General features: G+C 43.1%; 1 protein-coding gene across 4 annotated transcripts in view; it reads right to left on the bottom strand.

The window, feature by feature from the left end:
• The window catches only part of LOC144691759 (interleukin-10 receptor subunit beta-like), a 37,020-nt gene extending 24,313 nt beyond the window's left edge, over nt 1–12,707 (bottom strand). Inside the window, exon 1 of one of the 4 annotated variants that reach the window (XR_013579203.1) lies at nt 2,879–3,050. Coding sequence is in view for 1 of the 4 variants with exons in the window: in XM_078560194.1 (XP_078416320.1) it covers nt 2,879–2,936 (58 nt within the window). In the remaining 3 variants the exon portion in view is untranslated. Of the gene's footprint in view, nt 1–2,878; nt 3,051–7,216; nt 7,350–12,382 lie in introns of those variants that run through there. The other 3 variants (XM_078560198.1, XM_078560197.1, XM_078560194.1) reach the window with 3 other exon arrangements.
• Between the last annotated feature and the right edge of the window lie 10,139 nt (nt 12,708–22,846).

The following is a 22,846-nucleotide window of genomic DNA, read 5'->3' as shown; positions in this document are numbered from 1 at the left end:
CATTTAAGCATAAGTTTATGAAAGGTACATAAACTGTGTTAAGAAAACATTTCACTTAAAGGATGATAAATTTGAGGAATAATCTTCCAGTCAGGATAGTAAACAGACAAACTTTCAAAATACAACTGGATGCTAAGTTGGAAAAGTTAAGGTAGCAAAGCGATAGATTTAAATTGACTAGATCACCTTTTATAAGTTTACACTTTTCTTGTGGCTTTAATTACACGCTTTAATCACTGCTCTGTAAAATCTTGAATTCTGAACACTATAGAATTGGAGTAAAATGTTTTTCTCATTTGTAAAATAGACTAAGTAAAGTAGTATAAAGCAAAATATTACAGATGCTAGAAATCTGAAATAAAAACAGTAAGTGCTGGAAATACTCAGCAGGTTGACAGCATCTGTGGAGAGAGAAACAGAGTTAACATGTAAGGTCTGTCACCTTTCAACTGAATGATTTTACTTAAGTGAAACAGTCTGCTGTTCTCCCCAAGGTGTGCTGTTTCCAACATTGGCCTGACAAGGGCTGGGATGGGGTGGAGAGGGGCCGGGCTTAGGGGTGGGTTAGAGGAGCAAGGAAACTTAAGGGTGGGGTGGGGGGGGTTGCTGGTGGGGGGAGGCTGGTGGGGGTCAGGGATAGTAGTGGAGAGAAGCTGTGGGAACCAGACTTTATTTGTGACATGTTTTTATTTGTGGTAGTGAATCACGAAGAACTGTGACATCATTGTTGATATTTTCACATACTCTAATCATCTACCTATCTCCGCTAACTTACACCTGTGATTCTGAGCCCTAACTCTTTGCATGTAAACATTTGTGCAGGTTATGGGCAAATAGGCAAAATTCTCAAATCAATGGTCCCTGCCACTTGAAGCATCAGAATGGCTTGAGGCACACTGCAACTTTGGAGTTTGGCATGAGATTACTGGAAGTTACAGTGTTGTTGTAGCCACAATAAAGATGAATGTCTCAGCATTTGCCATTTTAAAAATTTATTCTTTCATAGGTGTCACTGGCAAGGCTCATCCTTAATTGCCCTTGAGAAGGTGCTGGTGAGCCACCTTCTTGAAATGCTGCAGCCTGTGTGGTGCAGGTATACCCATAGTGCTGCTAGGAAGGGCGTTCCAGAATTTCTGATTTTGTGACAGTAAAGGAATGGCGATGTAATTCCAAGTCAGGATGATGCGTGGCTTGGAGGGGGACTTGCAGGTGGTGGTGTTCCCATGCTCCTGCTGCCCTTGTTCTTCTAGGTGGTGGAGGTCATGAGTTTGGAAGGCACTGGTGATGGAGCCTTGGTGAGTTGCTGCAGTGCATCTTGTATATAGTACACACATTGGTGGTGGAGAGAGCGAATGTTTAGGTTGGTGGATGGGGTCCCATTCAAGTGGGCTCCATGTGCTGGATGGTGTCAAGCTTCTTGAATGTTGTTGGAGCTGCAACCACCCCTAATTGAGTATCAGTAAGCAGGTTATTGCTGAGTAAGTACCTCTTGATAACACTGTCGATGACCCCTTCCATCACTTTGTTAATTATCAAGAGTAGACTTATGGGGCGGTAATTGGCTGGGTTGCATTTGTCCTGCTTTTTATGCACAGGGCATACCTGGGCATTTGTGCAAATTGTCGGGTGGATGCTAGCGTTGTAGCTGTACTGGAACAGCTTGGCTGGGGGTGCGGCAAGTTCTGTAGCACAAGTCTTCAGTATTATTGCCGAAATGTTGTCAGGGCCCATAGTCTTTGAAGTACCCAGTACCTTCAGCCATCTCTTGATGTCACATGGAGTGAATTGAATTGGCTGAAGATTGGCCTATGTGATGCTTGGGAGCTCAGGAGGAGGCTGAGATGAATCATCCACTCGGCATTCTGGCTAACCTGGCTGGTAGAGTGGAGTAAATGCTGGGTCACAAGGTTAAGATTGTGGTTGAATGTGTCTGCTGCTGCCGATGGCTCCCAGCACCTCATGGATGCCCAGTTTGGAACTATTAGATCTGTTCTGAATCTATTCCAATTAGCACAGTGATAGCACTACATGATGGAGGGTGTCCCCAGAGTGAAGATGGGACTTTGTCTTCCCAAGGACTGTTTGGTGGTCACTCCTACCAATACTGCCATGGTCAGATGCATCTGTGACATGTAGATTGGGTGAGGGCAAGGTCTAGTACTGTTTTCCCTCTTGTGTTTCCCTCGCCACCTGCCGCAGGGCCAGTCTATTATTGAGAAAGAAAAATTTGGGCCATCGGCCAATATTCCTCTTGGAATCAAAATAGGTGGACGAATCGATTTTCCCCGGCCCTAAGTAATCCGCTTCCTAAATTGTGGGAGCCTATTCCTAATGTTCTCCCTCCTGTTCCTATGTAAAATAACACTTTCTATTCGGCGATAATCATTGATGTCATTTCGATCATGCTTAAAGCATGGAGTCTGACAGCCTTTTCAGAGTGGCAACTTCAGGCAACTGTGCCGTCCAGTAATTGTTGTGTCCCTGTCCACTAGCATCAACTCAGAGCACTTGTGTGTAAATTGTCTGCGACTTAATGATACGATCCTTAGTAAGATTTTTAAATAAGCTTTCCAAACATCCTATCAGGCCATTAAATAGGATTCACTGCGGATCTGACTGAAAAGGGAAGTAACCATTCCTGCCATTAAACGGCTCACAGCGTTGAGTTTATGGATTCCACGCCTTCAATAAACTCAGTAACAAAAATACACCCAATTTAAAACAAGGACTGGGAAAAACTGAAACCCATTCCGCAACTTTATTGATTTCCAAGATTTCGTCGCTCAGTTTGGTTCTAACTTCACGTTGACACACCACCAGAATGTTTAAAACTCTTTCCAGTCTAAATCCTTAAAATGATAGATTTCATACAACTAACCTGTAAATATTAAAGCTGCTGTGAACACGGTATGAAGCAAGGTTCTGACCACAGCCATGTCTCTCTCTGGTCGCTCTGTTTCCGATTACTGTAATACGTTTCCTCATTCTTCCAAAACAGGTGAGAAATTTGACTGGGCGGAGATTACCTGCAATCTGCATTAGGCGGCACTTCCCGAATTACGCAATAAGAGTTCGCCCTTTGGCTAATGCATTTGTCAGCTAATTGTTAGAACAAGGAAAGCCACAGATATGTTAAATAAAGATATGGTTGTGGGAACACCAGGCGAATCATCTATTGAAATGTTTACAAGCAGAACTGATATCATTGTTCGTAGAATGATACAGCAAAGTTGAAGCCCATTCATCTGTGCCCGTGGCCTGGCTGCTGACCTTGTGCCTCAAATCTTTAAATTGTATTTGTTGCAGTTCAAACCTACAATAAGGTGAACAATAAGATGCATGCAAATTTGTGCTTTCCCAGCGGTGAGTGTTTGACTGTTCCTGGAACAGACCCTGCCCTAAGGGCCCATGCCACATGAATGGACTTCAGAATGGATCTGGAGCTGTTCCAATAAGGGAAAAAAGTCCAGGCTAAAATTCCACTGAACACTTTTTCCATTTAAAGTAGGCAAAGCTCTGGCAAATGGAGTATAATGTGTGCAAATGTGAAATCATTCATTTTGGCAGGAAGAATAAAAAAGAAGCTTATTGTCTGAATGGTGAGAGATTGCAGAGCTCTGAGATTCAGAGAGATCTGGGTGTCCTTGTGCATGAATCACAAAAGGTTAGTATGCAAATACAGCAGGTAATTAGGAAAGCTAATAGAACGTTATCATTTATTATGAGGGGAATTTGACTAGGCCTGTATTCACTGGAGTATAGAAGAATGAGACAGGATTTCATTGAAATGTATAAAATGCTGACACGGATAGACAGACTGATTGCAGGGATGATGTTTCCACTGGCTGGGGGGGGGTCTAGAACAAGGGGTCACAATCTTAGGATACAGGGTAGACCATTTAGGACTGAGGAAGAGGAACTCTTTCACTCAGAGGGTGGTGAACCTGTGGCATTCTCTACCACAGAAAGCTGTGGAGGCCAAGTCACTGAATATATTTAAGAAGGAAATAGATAGATTTTTAGACTCTAAAGGCGTCAAGGGGTATGGAGAGAGAGCGGAAGTATGGTGTTGAGATAGAGGATTAGCCATGATCATATTGAATGGCAGAGCAGGCTCGAAGGGCCGAATGACCTACTCCTGCCTTTATTTTCTATGTTTCTATGAATTGATTACAAAAGTAGGGAGGATATGCTTCAGTTGCACAGGGCATTTGTGAGACCACATCTGGAGTATTGTGTACAGTACTAGTCTCCTTATTTAAAGAAAGATGTAAATGTATCAGAAGCAGTTCAGAGAAGGTTTACTGGACTAATACCAGGAATGGGCGGGTTGTCTTATGAGGAAAGGCTGGTCAGGTTAGATTTGTATCCACTGGAATTTAGAAGAGTAAGAGGCAACTTAATTGAAACCTTTAAGATCCTGGGGGGTCTTGACAGGGTGGTTGTGAAGAGGATTTTTCCACTTGTGGGAGTATCTAGAACTAGGGGTCACTTTTTAAAAATAGGGGGTTGCTCATTTAAGATAGAGATGAGGAGAAATTTTTTCTCTGAGGGTTATGAGCCTTTGGAACTCTCTTCCTCAAAAGGCAGTGGAAGCAGAGTCTTTGAATATTTTTAAGGCAGAGCTAGATAGATTCTTGATTAACAAGGGGGGGGGACGGTGAAAGGTTATTGGGGGTAGGCAGGAATGTGGGGTTGAGGTTACATTCAGATCAGCCATGATCTTATTGAATGGTGGAGCAGGCTTGAGGGACCGAGTGGCCTACTCTTGCTTCTAATGTATGTTCGTAAAGTCTCCCAATACAGCTGCATAATCTTTCAGCTTTGAAGGCATGCAACTGACCTGAAACCTTAATCAACGTCATCCCTGATGTGAGTAGGGGATATGTGCTCAATTTAACTTGAGAATTTAGTGTTTGAAGTGTTGATGTCTTTCTAAAATCTAGTCAAGTGTAGCATTTAGCATTTAACACTAACTGGTAGTCTTATTCAGTCTTGGTGGTAAGCAAGCTGTCTGCTAGCGCTAGCTGCACAGTTAATTAGATGACCAGTTAAAACAGTTTCCCTAGTCAGCAGGAACTGACTCGGATCTTTGGAATTTCAGTCAATATAAACAGAGAGGTTTTTGCTAATGCATGGAGTAAGTAGGCTGAAGGCCAGCTTGATGGACTACAACTTTGATGGACTGCTGGACATGGGAATTTGTTGAGTGAGGGAAGAGGTGCTGTTCTGGTGTTTTACAGTAGAAGCAGTGGCCTGAGAGAGGGAGCAGGATAGAGTGAGACCTGAGAGCTGAAGTCCAAAGGCATTCATTAGGTAAGCAGGTAGGGGGGGTTGTAAGTGTTAAGGTTTCTTTTTCTTCTCTAAACTAGAGTAGTAGTTTAAACTAATACTGGGGAGTACTGTATTGAATCTATAACTTAACCAAGTTAGATATTTAACATAACAAATAATTGTTGCATGTGGGAGCTTGTGGACAATCCACAGCATCCATACCTGCAGTAAATCACTGCAGCTTGAGGAACTTCGGCTCAGAGTTGATGATCTAGAGTCTGAGCTTAGGACACTGATGCATCAAGGAGGGAGAAAGTCACCTGGACACTTGGGTTAAGAACTTCAGATTTGGTTTCTGGTCAGGGACAGGAGGGTGTGACTCAGAGTGAGGCAGGTATGGGAATCCATAAAGTCACACTGGAGGAGCTTTAGCCTTTTCACTTGTCTAATTCCCAGGTTCCAGGTTCTTGCATAAAAGCAAAATACCACAGAAGTTGGAAATCCAAAATAAAAACAAAGTGTGGGAAATACTCTGCAGGTTTGGTGTCATTGATGGAAAGAGAAAAAGGGTTAACCTTTTGAGTCGAATAAAGGGGAACAAATAAATGTTTGGATTACCAAAAGATGTTCAATAAGATGCCACACCTTTTGGTTAATACAAAAGACAAGGGCTCATAGAATTGGCGGGAATATATTAGCATGGATAGAAAATTGGCTAACTAACGGGAAACAGAGAGCCGGGATAATGGGTCATTTTCAGGTTGGCAAACTATGATTAGTGGAGTGTCACAGAGATCAATGCTGGGGCCTTAACTATTTACAATCTGCATTAATAACTTTCTTGAAGCAACCAAGTGTATTATAGCCAAATTTGCTAATGATACAGAGATAGGTAGGAAAGCAATTTGTTAGGAGGACACAGAGTCTGCAAAGGGATATAGATAAGTGAGTGGGCAAAAAATTTGGCAGATGGAGTGCAATGTGGGAAAAAGGTAGCCAACTTTGTTGGAAGAATAGGAAAGCAAAGCATTATTTAAATGAAGAGAGAATGCGCAGAGGGATCTGGGTGTCCTTGTTCATGAATCAGAAAAAGTTAGCATGCAGTTACAGCAAGTAATTAGGAAGGCAAAGTGAATGCTGGCCTTTATTACAAGAGAGTTGGAGAATAAAAGTAGGGAGGACTTACTGCAACCTACACAAAGCATTGTGAGACCACACCTGGATACCGTGTATCGTTTTGGTCTCCTTATTTAAGGAGGAATATACTTGCATTGGAAGTAGTTCAGAGAAGGTTCACTAGGTTGATTCATGGAATGAAGAGATTGTCTTATGAGGAAAGGTTAAGCAGGTTGGGCCTATACTCTTTGGAAGAATCAGAAATAATGTTATTGAAACATATAAAATTCTGAGGGGCTTGACAGGGTAATGCTGAAAGGATGTTTCCCCTCATGGGGGAATCTAGAACTGGAGGGACAGTTTCAAAAAAAGTCTCCCATTTAAGATAAAAGTGTGGCCAGACCCTAGGTTGTGGGGGGAAGATCCAGTTAGGGACCAATAACGTTTTGTTTAAAGCGGATGAAGTTTGAGTTTCAAGACGCTTACTAAGTGAATAAAGCCACAATTCCAAGGGTTTGCAACAAACAAAAATAAACTTTACAAGTTCAGAAAGATAAAACAATTTACAATATCTATCTTATACTCTAACATTGAGTAAGTATGACTTACATGCGAAATAACAGGCAAACTGTGGATGAACACACCACACTAAACAATAGATGACAGATGCGACCAAACCCAATTCCATGGATTTCTTAACAACCCACCAGATGTTTGTCACACTGTGAGCCATCCAAGCTCACTGAAACCTTATCTTTCTCACAAAGGTTTTCAATCTCCACCATTGAAGATCTTGCCTTAGGATTCTGTCCAAAAAGTCACCAACCTGGATGGCTTCAATGACAGCCCATTTTGCGGGGTTTTAGTCTTGCCTTTCGAGATTATGTTCCCCTGGATCCCAGAGTATTCCCAAACATTAGCTCACAAGCACAGTTGTAACTCTTCAGCTGTGCCAAGCAGAACACCACAGCTGCAAAGGGGTACTTTTGCCCTAGTGGCCAACAGCATGGAGTCACCAGTCATTGGCTGCCTTCATGGATCTTTTGGGCCCACTTCATTTAAGTCTGCTAATTGTAGCCCTTTTCACATTTTTTTACTTAACGGGGACCTCTTCCTGTCCCTGTCTTTGTCCTTTACATCTGGGACATTTCCTGGCTGACTAAAAAAACTGACTCCTACTGACTGTTCAAGAAGTGCTGTTCCCTGACACTTGAACGGATCTGGTGACCTATCAAAACATTTCAAGGGGGTCCTGCCCTTGTTACTCGGCAAGAACAAATGTAACAAGCATTGGAACACCCTCTACTTTAACTGTTACAATCTCCACAGACTGCTAACTTACAAAGCACACAGAATTAATGGATTTCATAACAGATGAGAATGATTTTGTCTCTCAGAGAGTCATTAGTCTTTGGAATTTGCTACATCAGAAAGCAGCGGTGGCAGAGTCATTATTCAAGGTAGAGTTAGACAGATTTTTGATCTACAAGGGAGTCCAGGATTATGGAGGCAGGCAGGCAGGAAAGTGGAATTAAGGCCACAATTGGATCAGCTATGATCTTATTGAATAGTGGAGCAGGCCTGATGTGCCGAATGGCCTACTCCTGCTCCGAATTCGTATGTTCTTATGGATGTGAGACTGGTCCACAATGATTCTCCCTGCTGCTAGGGTATCTGGTGGCATTCCTTTATGTTCACTGGTTGTTAATCAAGGTGTGTTTAATTAGGAGCGGTATCTGTTAGAATACTGTTAACTTGTAATGTCATGTATATCCATACACATATATTTTGGTTTGCCTTTGTATTAATTAATAGATCATTATAATGCCTAGAGACAAAATAAAATAAAGGGAGGAGCAGAGGGATCTGGGTATATGAAGCATACAGCATCCTAGGTTTTATTAATAGCGGCTTAGAGAATAAAAGCAAGGAAGTTATGTTAATCTTGTATAGAATACTGGTTCAGCCCCAGCTGGAATATTGCATTCAGTTCTGGGTGTCAAACTTTAGGAAAGATGTGTATTAGTACGAACATACAAATGAAAAAAAAATTCATTTTATGGGATGCGAGCTGCACTTCGCTCGGGACTTCAAAGTTTGTTTGCCTACCTTGCTTCGGTCAGCATTCGCAGTCATCAGCACCAGGCTTAACATCATTTTTAGGAGGGCTCACGAGTAGGCCTCTACCTACCAGATCAGCCATATGTGGGTGGCTTGGCAAGGCCTTGCTTGGGAAAAGGGGAGAGGTGGCCTCAGGCAAGGGAAGAGGCTGCAGGATAAGAGCTGTACTGGGGAAGGAGGGTAATCCAGGGTGTGTGGTAGGGTGGGGGGCAAGTGGCCTCAAAATGGTGAGGGCTGAGGAGGCAGTCTCCAGAGGAGATGAGGCCAGATGTACATGTGAGGGTATGTGTGTGAGAATGGGTAGTGATGTCCCTTGAGCTGGCAGTGAGAGATGCCAGTGAATGTGTGATGGGCTTGAGTGCATGAGTTTAGAGTGCTGAGATGGTTGCCATACCCTGGCTGCATGGATCAGATCATTCATCCTGTATCTGCATTAGCACTGACCACCGCTGCCACTGCTGGATTGGTGATGCCGCTGCCCATCCTGCGGCCAGAGTGGGGGTAGAGGACATCACGGTGGGCCTCCATGGTGTCCAAATGGCTTTCCAATGATGCGTCATTAAACCTGGGGCTGCAGTCTTTTTGCCTCTTGTAGACATCTTTCCTGTAGTAATTGTGGGCTGGAAGCTGGACTTTAAATGTGCGCCTGGTGAGATGAAGCAGCGAGGTGATGGCATAGTGGGTGAATGAGAGCCCACCCGCCATGGAAATGGTGTGTTTCCCAAGAATGCATAAATAATGCGGCGGGTTTGGGTGTGAAAACCCACCATCATGGCTGGCAGGTAAAACGTCATTTTACCCACCTGCTACAACACTTAGCGCAAATGATTCTGCCCCTCCCTACTCTTGCATTCAATCCCCCTTACAGTGAATGATAACATTCTACTAGCTTTCCTAATTGTTTGTTGTACCTGAGTATTAACCTTTTGTGATTCATGCACTAGGGCACCCAGATCCCTCTGCATCTCAGAGCTCTGATGAAATCCATCAGAACCCCTCTCCCCCACCTCCACACATGGTAATCAGCCCCTCTCCCCCCGCCCTCCACACATTGTAATCAGCCGCTCTCCCACCCACACAGACACACACACACACACACACACACGCTATAATCAACCCCTCTTGTTCCTGCTCCTACCCTCCTGCCCCTGTAGTTCCAACAATTTACTCAGTGCCACTTCCCTGGTGATTGTAATTTTTTTGAGTTCCTCCCTCTCTTACAATTCCTGATTTACAGCTTTTTCTGGGATGTTACTTGTATCCTCTGTAGTGAAGACCAATGCAAAGTACCGGTTCAATTCATCTGCCCTCTCCTTTTTTGCATTATTAATTCCCTAGTTCACTTTCTATAGGACCAGTGCTCACTTTGTTAACTATTTTCTTTTTTAAATATCTCTAGAAACTCTTATTATCTGTCTTTATATTTCTAGTTAGCTTTCTCTTGTACTCTAATTTTTCCCTCCTTATTAATCTTTTAGTCATTCTTTGCTGTTTTTTATATTCTGTCCAATCTTCCGTCTGGTCACCCGCAATTGTATGCTTTTCCTTTAAGTTTGATACTATCTTTAACTTTTTAGTTAAAAGTGCGGATGGTGGGTCCTCCCCTTGGAATTTTCCTTTCTCATTGGAATGTATCTATTCTGTGTATCCTGAAATATCCCTTCAAATATCCGCCACGGCATCCCTATTGACCTATCCCTTAACCTAAATTGCCAGTTCACTTGCGCTAGTGCTGCTTTCATGCCCTCATAATTAAAATATTAGTCTTAGACCCACTCTTCTCCCTCAAACTGAGTGTAAAATTCGATCATATGATCACTGCTACCTAGGGGCGCCTTCACTATGAGGTCATTAATTAATCAATCTCATTACACAATACCAAGTCTAGTATAGCCTGCTCTCTGGTTGGTGCCAGAACATGCTGTTCTAAGGAGCTCTCCCAAAAGCATTCTATGAATTTGTCATCTATGCTATCTTTGCCCAGCTGATTTGTCCAGTCTATATGTAGATTAAAATCCCTCATGATTATTGCAGTACCTTTCTGAAAAGCTCCCATTATTTCTTCCTTTATACCCCGCCCTACAGTATGGTTACCATTAGGGGCCTGTATACCACTCCACCAAGTGACTTCTTGCCTTTATCATTCCTCACCTCAACTCAAACCGCTTCTACATCTTGGTTTCCTGAATGTAGGTCATCCTTCTCTATTGTGCTAATATCATCTTTCATTAACAGAGCCACCCCCCCCACATTTGCCTAGCCTTCTCTCCTTCCTAAATGTCACATGCCCTTCGATATTCAGGTCCCAATCTGTTATCCTGCAGCCATGTCTCTGTAATGGCTATTAGATCATACTTATTTATCTCTATTTGCACTTCAGTTCATCTGTTTTGTTTCGAATGCTAGTGCATACAGATACAGAGTTTTAAGTTATTATTTTTGTAGCCACTAGCCTTATCTGCTGATTTACTCTTAGATTTGTACTCTGTCCTTTCCTGTCGTGGTTTAAATGATCATTTCCCAAATTAATACCTTCCTCTCTTGCCTTGTCTCTATTCTTTGATATATCACATCTTCCCAAAGTTGATCTTTTGCCCCCACTATTTAGTTAAAAACCCTCTCTACTTCCCTAGTTATGCAGCTCGAAAGAACACTGGCCTTAGCACGGTTTGAGTATAGACCGTCCCAATGGTACAGCCCCCGCTTTCTCCCGTACTGGTGTCAGTGCCCCACCATCCGGAATGTACTTCTCCCACATGAGTCTATAAGTCACACGTTCATCTCTCTAGCCTTATTTGCCCTATGCCAGTTTGCACGTGGCTCAGGTAATAACGTGGAGATTATTACCTTTGAGGTTTGGCTTCTTAATTTGGTGCCGAGCTCCTCAAACTGACTATGCAGAACCTCTTTCCTTGTCCTGCCTATGTCGTTGGTATCTACATGGACCACAAAAACTGGATCCTCCCCCTCCCATTGTAAGTTCCTCTCCAGCCCTGAGCAGATATCCCGAACCCTGGCACTGGGCAGGCAACACAGCCTCCTGGACTCTCGCTCTTTGTTGCAGAGAACAGTGTCAATCCCCCTCACTATATTATCCTCTACTACCACTACATTCCTGTTTGTGGACCCCACTTGAACAGTTTCCTCCACTATAGTGCCATGGCCAGTCTACACATCCACCCTGCAGACCTTGTTTTCATCCACAGAGGTTGCAAGCACCTCAAACGTGTTTGACAATTGCAAAGTCTGAGGCTCCTTCACTGCTGTCTGCTTAGTCTCTTTACCTGCCTCACTCACGATCACCTCCTCCTGTCCCTCACTGCTGACTGAAAGAGACGATCCTATTCTAAGAGGTGTGACTATTTTCTGGAACAAGTGTCCAGGTATTTCTCCCCCTCGCTTATGTTGCTCAGTGTCTGCAGTTCAATTTCCAAATCAATAATCCTGATCTGGAATTCCTCTAGCTGCTTACACATTCTGCAGACGTGTTTGTCCTGGATTGCCTTGGTGTCCAAAATAACCCACATTCCACAGCTGCAACATAACACCTGTCCTGCCATTGTTACTTATGTTATTTAGTTAATATACTTTAATTATTTTCTTAATTAATTAACTTAGAATAATTCCTATGCATACTACAATTTACTGTGCTTATTAAATGATAGTATCACCTACAACTCAAAATTATATGTTTTTTAATTACACAGGTATGTGTTTTAGGTATTTATTTTAATTATTTTAATATTTTAAAAGTATTTTATTTTAAAGTTTTAGTTCTTTTTATTTATAAATCTACCTCTACTGTGGTGTCTTAAGCTATCTATTAACACACTGTCCCTTACACCAAGTACTTATTGGCCAATCAACTTACTAATTTCCTGTGATGTCACAATTGTTTTTTCACTCAGTTTCTTCAGCAGCTGAAACAGGGCGCTTCCGACTGTTTCTGCTCCCGACTCCCGACTGTCTCTGCTCCACTCCGGCTTCACCCCCAGGTAGGTGAGGCTGTGCTCCAATCCCCGGGCTGTGTTTAAGGTGCTCCCATCTCCTGACTGTCTCCGCTTTGCTCTGATTCCATTCCCAGGTCGTGCAGAAAAGATTCACGATAATGGTCCAAGGGATGAGGAACTTCAGTTATGTAGATAGATTGGTGAAGTTAGACTGTTTTCCTTGGAGATGAGGAGGTTGAGAGGAGATTTGATAGTGGTATTTAAAATCATGAGGGCTCTGGACAGAGTAGATAGGGAAAAGTTGTTCCCATTGTTGGAAGCATTGAGATCAAGAGGGCACAGATTTAAGGCATTGGCAAAAGAAGGAATGATGACAAGAGGAAAAGCTTTTTCACACATCGAGCAATTGAATCTGGAATGGGCTACCGGAGAGTATGATGGAGGCATGTTCAATCAAGGCATTTAAAAGGGAATTGGATTGTTATCTAAGAAAGAAGAATATGCAGGGCTACGGGGGAGGGGCACTAGGTAAATTGCTCCTACAAGAAGCCAGCACAGACACTATGGGCCAAATGGCCTCCTGTGCTGTAACTGTTCTGTGATGCCTAGCTGGAGAAGATAGCATTAGGACAGAGTTTGTAGAAGTGGGACAAATGAAAGAGAATTAATGGGTAACATGGCTAACTAAATTAAAAGAACTGCAGAAATCAAAGAAGAGAACAGCAAGCAGAGGCAGCTATGTTCCAATGTATCATTTGGAGTGTGATTAAATAGTAAGGGGGAACTGGTCTCCTGGTTCAAGACAGGATGAAGGGGAGCCTTCAGCCAGAATCGTTCGGCCATCAGGGATGCTACATGTCTACAATGTAAAAAGTGCTCCTTTGTTTTGCCACAACTGCACTGATAACAGATTTGGCAGTAGAAAATAAATGATGTTAGAAGATAGCCAAGGCCTTGAGTACATGCTATCCCATTAATTGGACAATTAATTGCAAATCCATGGCCTACTTACCTCATTAATCTTCTCCAGGCGTGCACACCCAAGGATACCCTTTCCTCCTCTGTCACCAGATTATTAATTGTTCCCCAGTGCACCATCAGTGCAGATTTAAAAAATTTGTTCATGGGATGTGGGCATCGCTGGCTAGGCCAACATTTATTGCCCATCCCTAATTGCTTTTGAGAAGGTGTTGGTGAGCTGCCTTCTTGAACCACTGCAGTCCATGTGGTGTAGGTACACCCACAGTGCTATTAGGGAGGGAGTTCCAGGATTTTGACCCAGCGACAGTGAAGGAACGGTGATATATTTCCAAGTCAGGATGGTGAGTGACTTGGAGGGGAATTTCCAGGTGGTGGTGTTCCAATGTGGCTGCTGCCCTTGTCCTTCTAGATGGTAGTGGTTGTGGGTTTGGAAGGTGCTGTCTAAGGAGGCTTGGTGAGATCCTGCAGCACCTCTTGTTGATGCTTCAGCCACTATTCCCCTGCCCTAGGATCCGCTCCCTAAATCTCTCCATCTTGCTACTTCAGTGCCTGCTTTAAAATTTTTCAAAAAACACTTTTCTTTCACAATATTTTTGGCCGCCAGTGAATTTCTGTTTGCCTTTCTTCTATCCTTCAGACTTTAAGAAGAAACATCTCCCTCATTTAAAGTGCACGGAAATGTTTATCTTAACCTGAGGATCACCATAGAAATGTAGGTTGGTATTCCCTGAAGCTCCTTTCACTTCTCTTCAGAGCTGTTTGTTAACTCAATTGAAAATCCTTCCAGACATTTAGTTTAAGGTGCGTGAACTCGCTAACACATCATTCAAAAAGCAGAATACTGCGGATGTTGGAAATCTGAAATAAAAACAGAAAATGCTGTACTTAGCAGGTTATGGCTGCATCTGATCTAATAACCTCTAACATCACTTATTTTCTACTGCTAAATCTGTTATCAGTGCAGCTGTTGCAAAACAAAGGAGCACTTTTTACCCTGTAGACATGTAGTGTCCGTGAAGGCCTAATGATTCTGGATGAAGACTGCCCTCACCCACCCCCTCACCGCAACCTTAACCAGTCCTCCCTTACTCTCTAATCACATTCCAATTTAGATACCTAGACTGTTGCCTCTGCATGCTGTTCTGTTCTTTGATTTCTGCAATCTTTTAATTTAGCTAGTCATATTACCCATTAACTACCTTTTACTTGAACTACTTCTCCTACTACCCCCTTCCTAATTTTATCTGCACCTGCAAGGCATAAAGATCTCTTAATTAATACAAAGGTAAAACTAAACATATATGTATGGATATACTTGGTATTATAGGACAGGTTAACAGTATTCTAACAGATACTGCCATAAACAGAGTGCAGAAACAGAATTAACGTTTCAGGGCTGTGACTTTTCATCAGAACTGGGGAAAGTTAGAGGTGTGGTAAATTTTGAGCAAGGAGTGGGTGGGATAAGGGCAAAGAGGATAGGGACTGGGTGAAAGGCAGGAGCAATTGAATGGCAGGAGAGTTAGTCTTCCAGGGCCAAAGAGAATGGTGATGGGGCAAGAAAAAAACAAAGAAACAAAAGACGGGCCTGGAGCAGGTGTGCTCCCAACTGGAAAAAAACAAATCAAGCAAAAGAAAGGCAAAATGGTGCAGAGATTTTGGTCTGTAACTGTTGAACTCGATGTTTAATTCAGAAGGCTCTAAAGTGCCTAATCGAAAGATGAGGCGCTCTTCCTCAAGCTTGTGTTGAGCTTCACTGGAACAGTGCAGTTGGCCAAGGACAGATATATCAGCGTGAGAGGAAGGTGGAGAATCAAAATGGCAGACCACTGGAAGGTTGGGGTTATGCTTTCTGTCTGAACGGAGGTGTTCCAATAGGCGGTCAGTCAATCTGCGTTTGGTATCCGCAATATCTGCAGATGAAACCACATTTTGATGAATTGTTATTGGATGGAATCATCCCAGATTTGCTCTAAGTGTGGTAGCAGGCAGGAAAAAGAACGTTTTACCCACTGGCCGCAATGGCGGCTTTTCATGCCGTATCGTCCCAATCCCACCTCATAAATCACACATTTCCAGGAAACATGCCATTTCAATGGTGGGCAGGCTCTTATTCACTCATCACAGCATCACTTCACTTCTTCCTCAGGCCGGGTGCCATATTTAAAGTGCAACCACATGCACACCTCTCAGTGCTTCCAGCCCAGGACTGCTGCACAGACGACATAGCCCTGAAAGGCAAGAAGGCTGAAGCCCCCCACCCCCCAAATCAGTGACGCATCCCTGGGTCGTCTTCTAGACACTGTTGAGGCCTGCCGGGATGTTCTCTACCCCACTCTGGCTTGGGAGGCGGTGGCAGTGGTGGTCAGTGCCAATGTTGCACAGATGAGGTTGGCCATCCAGTGAAAAAAGAGGATGAATGATCTCATCCATGCCGCCAGGGTGAGGCAAACATCTCATTACTCTAAACTCACAGACGCACAAGGCCATCACATATTCATCTCACTCACTGCCAACTCAAGGGACATCACCACTTACTCTCTCACACACACCCTCACATCTCCATCTGGCCCCATCTCCTCTGGAGACTGCCTCCTCAGCCCTCACCCTCTTGAGGCCACTTGCACAGATCAACATGTGCCCGCACACACACCCTGGGATAGCGCCCCCCCTTCCCCAGTAACGCCCTAGCCCTGCAGCCTCTTCCTTTGCTTGATGTGACATCTCCCCTTTCCCCAAGCAAGCCATAGCCATGCAGCTGTTGAAAAGCCATTCTGGCCTTACGGCTGTAAGTAGAGACCTACCACGAGCCCCCTGAAAGTGATGCGATGCTGCCTGCGAAGTCCGGAGCTGCTGATGGCAAATGCTGCCCGAAGCAAGGGAGGCAAAAAACCTTAAAATCCTGAGTGAAGTGCAGCTCGCCAAATGCACATCGCTTCTGTTCAGTTGTGAAGCATGTCGCCGACGTGCTCGGATGATCCAGCGTGGGGGGATAATTCCGATGAGCTGGGCCTATAATGATCTGCAGATGTAGTACAATGAAGTTCCCAAAGTGCAGCGGCAGGAAACACGGCCCAACACTGGCAGGCGGGGCGGACAATTGCCAACTGGTTTCACGACGTCGCGAAACCGATTCTCGGCCTTCCCGCCATATTATCCGCTCACGCCCGCCGCCATGATGCACGGAAAATTCCGCCTATTGTTTGTAGAGCTGATAAAGACACAGACTCTGTCACTGAAAACTATTTAAAGCATGAGAACAACCCTGTAGATTATGGTAATGAAAGCAATGTCACTAATCACCATGCCCAATTTAGGAGCACAATGTGGATTCTACAAATTCTTATATTGAAAGTATTTGATTATAAAATGGAGAACTGAAATTAATGAGATTTGAAAATATTTCTTAACTAGTGTTCAGCCACAAACAGCTTTCACTAAGCCCACAGTCAACTTCAGATATGTTATTGTTTTTGATAAATTTAGGGGCATTTTTAACATTGTAGTTAAGCAGCTGTTAGGGAGAGGAAGCTGAAATGAGGTGTGGCGATTGTAATGGTATTTCATTGTTAGGGGTAGAATAATCAAAGATAGCAGAAAAAGCTGCTGTTAAATGGGTCAAAATAAAATTTGATAGTCAAGGGGTGCCACAGAATTCATTTAGGAGACATAGGACAAAGCCTGGAGCCCAAAAAGCATAGCCTTCCCTGGATGAGTTGTATCCTAGTTTCACAAATGTTTCCCCTATCCCTCCATCTCAAGAAACATTCTCACTTTTCTCCCTAACCCATTTGTACTATTTGTCTCAACATTTGCTGTTAACATACATACTGTTAGGAACTGTATTTGAGTGTGTTAGGGATAAGCTGTAGCTTTAAGTTTAAGTTTAATTTATATTTTTTCCATTTGTGGGTTTAAAAAGGTGAAACCCGGGATCTAGTTTCATTTTAGAGTGGAGACGGCAAGTCTAAGCTCTGTTTGTATAGCTGCAATAGGTTTCTCTTTAAATTTATGAAAAAAAATTGTTTTTATTGCCTTTGATCCTTCATGTAAAATAGGCTGGAACCTATCTAATTGACTCCCATTGTTAAGTATGTTCATCGTACGTGATTTTGCAGTTTGCGAGGTTTCATGGGAACATAATCCCCGCGAATGTGGGACTTTACTGTACCCCATATGCCAATACAAACACAGGAGGTAATGTTACTACGTAACTGCAGCATCTACTAAAGGAGTTAATGAGAACGAAAAAGGCGCCCCTGAAAACCAAAAAGTCGTCACCGAAAATCAAAAAGCGGCCCTTGCGAAAATCTTAAGACTGGAATAAAGGAGACAGATAGCCAGTCCCATGCTAAAGAAAAACCCCAAAAATCCAGGGGAGTGGAACAGGAGAAAGTCCAAAGCAGAAGTTCTAGTCAAAGGAAGGACAGGAACGTGGGAAAAGGCCATTAAGTGAAGTTAAGAATGAGGGGCAGAGAGAAAGGTGGGGTATGGAGATCCAGAGGTCATGGGGCGGGGGTGTCCAGAGGTCAGGAGGGTCCGGAGATCGGGTGCGGGGGTGGGGGGGGTCCAGAGATCTGGAGGTCGGGGGGTTTGGGGAGAGTCCAGAGACATGGGAGTGGGGGAGTCCGAGATCGTTGGAGGAGGTTGGAGGGTTCAAAGGTCGGGGGTGGGGATCCAATGTCGGGGGATAGGGATGAGGTTGGTGTGGGAGTAAGGTGGGGTTGTCGGAGCTTTGGTGCGATGGCAGGAGTCCCGTGGGGTCATTCTGGGTCTTTACAATACTTACCTAGAAGTTAGAAAAGGTTTTAATTCTTCTAACTTTTTCTGGGTAACTATTCCCTAGTGGAACCATCCAAAGTTTGCGATTTAAATCCTATTTTTGGATGGTTCCCAGCACAGTGCAATTGTCCAGAAGAAGTTGGCACTCCTGGGCAACTGCCGTGCAAACCTTTCCTGGGAACTTGCCAGAGGAATTCCCCAATGCATCTCTGGGGTACTCCTCCCAAATCCGACACTGGGGAGCATGGAAGTTACAGGCCATAGTTGTGGGTGAAGGGGTATTATAATATAGTTCATCTTTTCTTGTTGAATAAATGTTTTATTCTTTTGTTAAAAGTTCATCAGCTGACTCCTGTGACTGTTCAGTAGCTACTCTCCACATATCTAAACAAACAAAATAAAAGTTAGGATCTATCAAGCTGGGATCAGGCTTGTCTGGCGTAATCTCAGCTGGGGATTGTAACAATGCACAAAACTCTGCTCTCCCCCTTTGCAGCTTCCCCTGGCCCGGTGGCATTGCCTTGCATCTCACTTTCCCCCGGCCCAGCCACCCCTCTCACCGCCGTCATTCCGGTCCTTGGACCTTACTCACCACCAGTAGTGCTGATCAGCAGCAAGTGCGGAAGAGAAATAACCTGTGATTGGGGGAGCAGCTCATGACAGAATCTGTCATTTCCACATACAGGGGGTGACTTTCTTCTGGTCGCCCGTGATTTAATTTTCCAGGGCCAGAATCTTCGGGTTGGCGTGTGGGGCCGGGCCCCGCTCACCGATGCGTAAAATGACGCGCAGTGACGTCGGTGTCCCGACGTCACCGCGCGTCATTCAGATCTTCAGTTCGGCAGGCACACACCGGAGTCAGCTGTGCACCCACCGAACTGTCAAAGGCCTATTAAAGGCCATTTAAAAACTAATTAAAATAATTAACGGAGCTCCCTGTCCAACCTTAAAGTTGGCGGGCAAGCGAAGAGCCCAGGCGGTCTTTGCATTTATCATGAAACTTCATCCATGGGCGGGATGAGGTTTCATGAAGGATTTATAAATCAAGTAAATTTTTAAATTAAAATTCATTGACATGTCCCAGCTCATGTGACACTAACACGAGGGGCTTCTCCACACATGAATCCTTTGTTCCTCTTTCTGTCTGCTTTCTCTTTGTGACTGCACCTATGTGCTGATGGCGTTCACCCTCCAGCTGTCCTGCTTTTAGCTCTCCTTTTCTTTTACAGCAGGAGCTTCTTCTTCTGTCTTCTCTGTATCTGGGCACATGGCTGTGTGTATCTTAAATTCCTTCCTGTTGGTTCTGCTTCCGGATCAAGGGTTATCAGATAACAAGGACCAGTATTTCTTATTATTGAAGAAAATTACAATTGATACAAATGTTTAAACGCCCTTTCCAAAATTCTTTAAAATATCTGTGGAATCTGTTTTTAAGAAACTACAAATTTTCCTTACTGTGCTGCTTCTGGGTCAAGGGTCATCAAAAGGTGCAGTAACCCATAGGGCTTGGTGGCATGACCTGGGAAGTGGGATTAGTCTGGATTGCTCTTTTTCAGCTGACACAAACATTTTCTGTGCCATTAATGTTTTTTTCTTTCAACAGAAGGAATGAAGTGATTGAACTTGTTGCTGGGAAACTGGTTTGATTTTTAACATTTGTTCACAGAACTTTTAACATTTTAGCAAAAGACAGAGAACACGTTTTTGATACGATATTCTTATTGGGGCAAGTGGTGAAGAGCCATAAGACTTATGTGATAAACATTCTCTACCATTCTAATTTTAACATTCTCTACTCTTATTTCACTTTTCTTTTATATTCCTATACAAAAACATTTTCATGCAGTGTGTGGTTAGGATCTGGAATGCACTGCCTGAGAGTGTGGTGGAAGCAGGTTCAATTGAGGCATTCAAGAAGGAATTGGATTATTATCTGAGAAAGAAGAGTGTGCAGGGCTATGGGGAGAAAGCAGAGGAGTGGCACTAGGTGAATTGCTCCTGTGAGTGCTGGCACAGATATGACAGGCCAAATGGCCACCTTCTGTGCTGTAGCAATTCTGAGATTCCTGATCTTTCCTCTACTTTTCCATGGCTGTTCTATTTTTGTGTCACAAGTTTCTTTTTTAAAAATATATTACTTTGTGATTCTTTTGTGATACAACTAGTATTTTCCTTCACCACAACCTGAAGTGCTTATTCTTGTAATTTTTATCTGGTCAAACTGATTTGTGTCATGTAGTCTAATTCCCTTTTACAGTTTCAACCAACATTTGGTCTATTGTGCCAGATAACAACTACAAAATCTAAAGATTATTTTAAAATATTGAACATATGAACATATGAAATAGGAAAAGTAGGCCATTCGGCCCCTCAAATCCCCTCCCCCATTCAATAAGATCATGGTTGATTTGATTGTAGCCTCAACTCAACATTCTGCCTATCCCCAATAACCTTTCATTCCCTCTGCCTTAAAAATATTTATTGACCACTGTTCTTTGGGAAGAGAGTTCTAAAGATTTATGACCCTCTGAGGGAAAAAAATTCTTTTCATCTCCATCTTAAGTGGGAGACTCCTTAGTTTTAAACAGTTCTAGTCTCTCCCACAAGGGGAAACATCCTTTCAGCATCCACCCTCTCAAGTCCCCTTTGGATGTTATATGTTTCAACAAGATCACCTCTCATTCTTCTAAACTCCAATGGATAATGGGCCAACCTGTCCAACCTCTCCAATAGATAACCCTCCCAATTCCAGCTATCAGTCAAGTAAACATTCTCTGACCTGCTTCTAACACATTTATATCCTTTCTTATATAAGGTGATCAAAACTGTACACCGTACTATAGATGTGGTCTCACCAATGCCCAGTTCAACTGTAGCAAAATATCCCTGGTTTTATATTCCATTCCCCTTGCAATAAACAACAGCATTCCATTTGCCTTCCTAATCACTTGCTATACCTGTACACTAACTTTTCCTTATTCATGTACTAGGACACCCAGATCCCTCTGTACCTCAGAGTTCTGCAATCTCTTGCAATTTAAATAATATGCTGCTTTTCTATTCTTTCTGCCAAAGTGGACAAGTTCACATTTTCTGACATTATAATCCATCTGCCAAATTTTTGACTAAGCACTTACCCTATCTATATCCCTTTGCAGTCTCCATATTTCCTCCAAAATATTGTATTGCTGGCAATGAATTGAAAACTAGGAGGGGTCAGTGTGTGGGAAACTATCTACTGATGATAACGTTACCAAGATTTCATCTGATTTTATTGCAACCGCAGGCTTAGGATTGAATGGAACAACTCTGGAGAAAACTTTAAAACAGGAGACTAGATAGTGGGAAGAAACATCTGGATAGATGCTTCTGTATTAGATAGAATCATAGAAAAGTTATGGTGCAGAAGGAGGCCATTCAGCCCATTGTGTCTGCACCAACCAAAAAAGAGGAAAAAAAGAAACTAGCTGCTCATTTTAACCCCACTTTCCAGCACCTGGTTCTTAGCCTTGCAGGTTACAGCACTTCAGATGCAGATCCAGGAACCTTTTAAATGAGTTGAGCGTTCCAGCCTCAATCACCAATTTAGGCAGTGAATTCCAGATGCCCGCCACCCTCTAGGTGAAAAGGTTTTCCTCAGGTTCCCTCCAATCCTTCTACCACTCACCTTAAATCTATGCCCCCTGGTAATTGACCCCTCAGCTAGGAGAAACAGATTTTTCCTGTCTACCCTATCTAGGCCCCTCATAAATTTTGTACACCTCAATTAGGTCACCCCACAGCTTCCTCTGTTCTAAGGAAAACAACCCTAGCCTATCCAATCTTTCCTCATCGCTGCAATTTTCAAGCCCTTGCAATCTCCTCTGTACTCTCTCCAGAGCAATTATGTCCTTCCTGTAATGTGGTGAACAGAACTGTACACAAAATTCCAGCTGTGGCCTAACCAGCATTTTATACAGTTCAGCCTTACATCCCTGCTTTTGTATTCAATACCTCACCCAATAATGGGAAGCATTCCATATACTTTCTGGGCCACCTGTCCTGCCACCTTCAAGGACCTGTGGACATGCACTCCAAGGTCTCTAACTTCCTCAACCCCTCTCAATAACTTCCCATTTATTGAATATTTCCTTGCTTTGTTTGCCCTCCCCAAATGCATTACCTCACATGTTTCAGGATTGAATTCCATTTGCCACTTCTCCACCCACTCAACCAAATCATTGATATCATTCTGGAGTCAACAGCTATCCTCTTCACTATCAACTTTTGTGTCATCTGCAAATTTCCAAAACATGCCTCCCTTTTACTTTTACTGGAACAAAAGTATTTAACTATTAAAAGTATTAAAACAAAGTAACAGCTTAGCTTTTAAAGTTTTTGTGAGATATTTGACCGACAGCTAAAGTTCATTGAGCTTGATAATTTTTTCTTTTCAAGGGAAGAACAGCAACTTTTTGATCATGCGTAAAAGCAAAAAGTTACATAACATTTTAAAAAATCTTTTTCCATGGAGTGCGAGGTGCTGCAAGACGGAGGCCAAAAAAAATTTAGATAAGGTCTGAAAATGGGTATGTGGATCACAATGCACAATTAACCCATGCTCATTATTTCTAAGGCAGACA

The sequence above is a fragment of the Cetorhinus maximus genome, chromosome 16 (assembly GCF_964194155.1).
Source record: "Cetorhinus maximus chromosome 16, sCetMax3.hap1.1, whole genome shotgun sequence".
Lineage (NCBI taxonomy): Eukaryota > Metazoa > Chordata > Chondrichthyes > Lamniformes > Cetorhinidae > Cetorhinus > Cetorhinus maximus.
The sequence above is the reverse complement of the archived record's forward strand: the minus strand, read 5'-3'. Positions and strand labels throughout refer to the sequence as shown.